The 5,000-nt window shown below is 39.2% G+C and overlaps 1 protein-coding gene across 4 annotated transcripts in view; it reads left to right on the top strand.

Annotated features, from left to right (window-relative positions):
- PTPRF (protein tyrosine phosphatase receptor type F) overlaps positions 1-5,000 on the top strand; it is a 496,653-nt gene that overhangs the window by 446,177 nt on the left and 45,476 nt on the right. For 3 of the 4 annotated variants that reach the window (XM_053693596.1, XM_053693597.1, XM_053693595.1), the window contains exons 11-16: positions 1-119; positions 518-711; positions 1,272-1,298; positions 2,460-2,577; positions 4,098-4,676; positions 4,761-4,858. The exon at positions 1-119 is cut by the window's left edge and continues 187 nt beyond it. In XM_053693596.1, coding sequence (XP_053549571.1) covers positions 1-119; positions 518-711; positions 1,272-1,298; positions 2,460-2,577; positions 4,098-4,676; positions 4,761-4,858 — 1,135 coding nt within the window. The remainder of the gene's footprint in view (positions 120-517; positions 712-1,271; positions 1,299-2,459; positions 2,578-4,097; positions 4,677-4,760; positions 4,859-5,000) is intronic. The other variant, XM_053693598.1, reaches the window with a different exon arrangement.

Raw genomic sequence — 5,000 nt, 5'->3', positions numbered from 1 at the left:
CAGTTGGGAGATCAAGGATCTAGAGAAATGGACTGAGTACAGAGTGTGGGTGCGAGCTCATACAGATGTTGGGGCTGGGCCTGAGAGCTCCCCTGTCATTGTGCGGACAGATGAGGATGGTAAGTGTGCCAAACCCAACTCACCTCTCTGCACAAATGGCAAATCTTTAACCTCTTCTTTGTCTCACCTGCTTATCTTTACTGTAGCACAATAAGAGGTACTTTCCAAATTATCCAGAGTCTGTCAACTCACATAGACTCTTCTAGAAGACAATATCTAAATAGTTTAATTCAATCAAACCACTTTGGATTTTTTGAAGTAAGATTTATATTGATTGCATTAAGCAAAATTGATGGTATAGAATCTCAGAACTCCTTATCTACATCTTGTTGGTGTTTTTCTTGGATCTTCCCAACCTTCTCTGCTCCACTTGAAACATCATATTGAGCAATAAATGTTTTCTTAAGGCACCTTCTGCTTTCTTCTTCAGTAAATGTCTCCTTTTTTCCCTTACTAGTGCCCAGTGCACCTCCAAGGAAAGTAGAAGTGGATTCAGTGAACTCAACATCTGTGCATGTGACCTGGAAGTCTCCTCTTCCAACTAAGCAACATGGTCAGATACGGGGCTACCAGGTGACATACGTACGCCTAGAGGGTGGAGAACCACGTGGGAACCCTGTAATTAAGGATGTTATGCTGGCTGAGGCTCAGGTAAGGTTTAAGTGGTGGGAAGACCACACGCTCTGCCAGTACTGTGAAAATAATCTTAAAATTAGGTAAAATGTCAAATGAATATATCAGTGCCCCTCAAAGAAGACTGGACTGAAATTGGGGTCTCCACTGGTTTGACCATCTCTTCTTTCCTCAGTCCTTTAACTTTTAACTGTTTGCAGCACTCACTAAGTGTTCTGCTGCAATTGTGGAGCATGGATCTTTGGTTTCATTTAGCCAACAACAGTATATGTATACCTTCCATATACTATACCACCCCAAAGCTGTATAGAACCCCTAGCCCATATATATAACAACCAAGTCTTCCCTTGATTCACACACTTATCCCATTTCACTAACTCACTGTATTTTTGCCCAAATTTGTGGCCTGTGTAGAACCCCTTAAATATGTTTAGATAACACGTTATTAGTCCCATTCTTATGGTAACCTTTCCATAGCCCTCCTCATTATCTAGCTGCCTGATTTGTTTGCTTCAATAACCCAATAATACCTCTGCCTGCATCACCCATTTACCCCCTCTTCTCTCTGCCCCCACCAGTGGAGACCTGAGGAGACTGCAGATCACGTGAGTATCCTGGGTGTTACATATCTGGGCACATTGCGCAATCACATTGTTTCCAGGAACAATGTCTGTTACAGAGAAATTAACTTATTTCTTATAGTTTTCAGTAAATTAATTTCCTGCTTAAAAAACAAAAAAAACGTCTTTCTTATGTTGTATCAGTGAGCTCTTAGTCTGCACAACATCGTTGATTGCAAAGTGCAATATACAAATACAGTTCTACTGAAAGACATCTTTACATCTGTGACAGCTTATTGTTCCTGTTGTGTAATCATTGGTTAATTCCCTGATTTCTCACATTCTCAGAATACTATATGGTTGTGCTTTGTCTGTATTTACTATCTTCTCATCTCCCCCTTTTTCACACTATGTTGTGAGCACAGAGGGCCACATCTTGCATGGAGTGCCACAAAATCAGGGGTATCTATAGGGGGTTCCACTTTAATTCTGTCGCTGGGCAAATGCTTTCTTTTTACTGGTATTAGTACGTACCTTTATACTGTCTAACCAAAACTATTTGTTTTCTATTGAACTGAATCTATAAATGGTTAATCAGGGAAGAACTCTCACCAATCGCACTGCTGTATTTGATTTACACACAAACAGGTTTTATTCTGTCTTATGGTTCTACACATTTTCTTCATCTTTGGTTGCATAACATATACTACACTTTTTGGAAATTAATCTTAAATACAGAACATTGCATTAATTACTGCTGACTGCTTGCAGAGCATTCTTCCAGCATTTATACTGATTGAATGCAGAGCATTGCACAAAGCACCATTGGTTATTTCAGAATATTTTACAAAATACTGCTTGTTGTCTGCTAAGCATTATACACATAACTGATGGTCGCCTGCAAACCATTACATCATTTACTGCTGTTACCTGCAGAGTATTGCACATATCATTACTGGTAGACTGCAGAATATTACACCACTGCATATAACTGCTTCATGATAGCTCTATCAATAATTACTTGCAAAAGTACGGTCATTTATTTTCTAACCCTTTAGCACATAGCACACAAGCTTTAACCTATCTGAGCTCCTTGATAGTCTCCTACAATATCTTGTATCGGTTACATGCTCTTACAGCTCCCCCTTGTGAGCACCAACAGTATTACAGACAATCTTTAGTCAATTGTTTTCTTGTTCTATGTAGGATGCAGTAATCACTGGGCTCACTCCAGAGACCACTTACTCCATCACTGTAGCTGCTTACACAACCAAAGGAGATGGAGCCAGAAGCAAACCCAAGATTGTGAGCACCACTGGAGCTGGTAAGGACAAGTGGGGAACTTTACTTGGAAAGGGTGCAACTTGCTATCTGGGAACATAGTCTTTTGCATAGAGTAGTGATGATTCTAAACTATCAATGGTGCAAGGGGCGTCCTGCTTTATCTCTCCTGTACTAACCTGCAAATTCAGGGCAGCTGGCATCTTTAAGGGTAAATGGTGCCTAGAACCCCATAGAAGCGGCACTGGAGTAAAGTAGTAAAACTAATGTCACTAATTTAAACATTTGTATTTTAATGCATTGTCCCCACACTGGTGTCTATATAGTAATGCAGCAAACTATATATGTTGAGACTGAACAGAGAGGGATAGTGTTAGTGACTTCTGAGATCTTGGTGCCCATCTGGCAGAGGATAGAGTTTCTGCTGTCAGACATCAGGGAACTCCACTAACGTTTAGCACTCTTAAAGGGGCAGTATACACCAATTTTCATTTAACTGCATATAATAGACACTACTATAAAGAGGAATATGCACAGATACTGATATAAACATACAGTATAAAACCTTTTTAAAAACCTACTAAGAAGCTCCCAATTTAGCACTGTTGATGAGATTAGTCTGGGACACCTCTACCCTGCATATGAAAAGACCCATTATACAAACAGAAGCATACATCAGTATGCATCTAAAATGTGTGGCTTGGTTAGGAGTCTGAAAATCAGCACAGTGTTATTTAAAAATAAGCAAAACTATACATTTTTACACACCCAGATGGGCTACATAAATGGATAATCTACAAAATATTTATGCAAAGAAAAATCTAGTGTACACTGTCCCTTTAAACGGGATATTGCAGTGATTCTATATAAGCATTTAATCATTGCATTTCAAAATATCTGTATACAAAATATTATTTTAATTTATTTACAGAGTGACAACAGGTTGGGCAGAGCTAAATAAATGTTTTAAATATATTTGAAACTGTAATTTTGTTAGTAACATTTGTATTGTTCTGTAGTCCAGGGGCACACACTTCTTGCTAAGATCTCTGTGTATGTTTATCATATCTCCTTTACTGTGCCCAGTTAGGACCTGATATGAATGAGCTCTTACTGTAATTAGGCAATCACATTGTAGCATGTTTTAGGGTCATGTTTTTTTAATCTGCAGGATGCACTTCATCTTCTCTTCCATGTAAAAAACATAACTTTTAGAGTTAAATTAAAGTGGCAAAATAATTATTGAAAGTAAATTGTAGAGTTTTTCCACTATAAAAAATATATGTTGAATTACATTTGGAATGTAATGTTCATATAAATGATTATTATTATTATTATTATTAACATTTTGTGAAGGTCTTAATTATAGCTAGTATCAAATTTACAATTCCCTCCCTAGTAGCAACCTCTGGTTTGAGATTCTTGAGAAAATGTCCCAGTGATATTTTGATTTTATTATAGATTACTTAGATGAGCGCAGATTAACAACCTCTATCTAATCCTTTGACAGACCAAGCATTGTATCTTTATATATTAGTTATATATAACTTTGTACTTTTCCAGTACCTGGCAAACCCTCTTTGATGATCAGTGTCACTGAACAGAATACCGCACTGATTCAATGGCACCCACCAAGGGAGATAGTAGGTGAACTGCTTGGATACCGTATGCAATATAAGCGTGTTGATGAGGAGAGGTTCATTACTATGGACTTTGGGAAGAACGAGCACCATTACACCGTGACTGGACTTCACAAGGGTGCCACATACATCTTCAAACTGGCTGCAAAAAACCGAGCCGGCACTGGGGCTGAGTATGAGAAAGAAGTCTCTACACCAGAGGGTGTACCTAGTGGTTTCCCCCAGAACCTTCGAGTTGTAGGACTCACCACTTCCACTACAGAAGTGTCCTGGGATCCTCCAGTGTTGGCGGAACGTAATGGAAAGATTACCAACTACACTGTGGTCTATCGTGATATCAACAGCCAGCAGGAACTCACCAATATCACCCGCGACACACACATAACACTGGTCAATCTCAAGCCTGATACTACGTATGATATCAAGGTCAGGGCAAGGACAGGCAAGGGTAGTGGACCACTGAGCCCAAGTATTCAGTCACGTACCATGCCGGTTGATCAAGGTAAGCAGTAATTAAGCAGGAAGCCTGCTGAAAGTCATCACTCAAGCAGACTGTTGTAACAGACTTTCTCTGTTCTTCTTGTAGTCTTTGCTAAGAATTTCAAAGTGAATGCCGTGATGAAAACATCTGTCTTGCTAAGTTGGGAAGTTCCTGACTCCTATAAACCAGCAGTGCCTTTCAAGGTCAGTATTTCAAGTCAAATGACTGCACAGAATGATATTGTGTCCCTTAGCTCCAGCTGGTTGCACCAGTTGTATTAATATGAGCTGGGTCATTAAATGGCAGATTATCTGCAGTGTACATCATATTGTGATGATACAGTTT

This window comes from Bombina bombina, chromosome 10, assembly GCF_027579735.1.
Source record: "Bombina bombina isolate aBomBom1 chromosome 10, aBomBom1.pri, whole genome shotgun sequence".
NCBI classification, from domain to species: domain Eukaryota; kingdom Metazoa; phylum Chordata; class Amphibia; order Anura; family Bombinatoridae; genus Bombina; species Bombina bombina.
The sequence above is the reverse complement of the archived record's forward strand: the minus strand, read 5'-3'. Positions and strand labels throughout refer to the sequence as shown.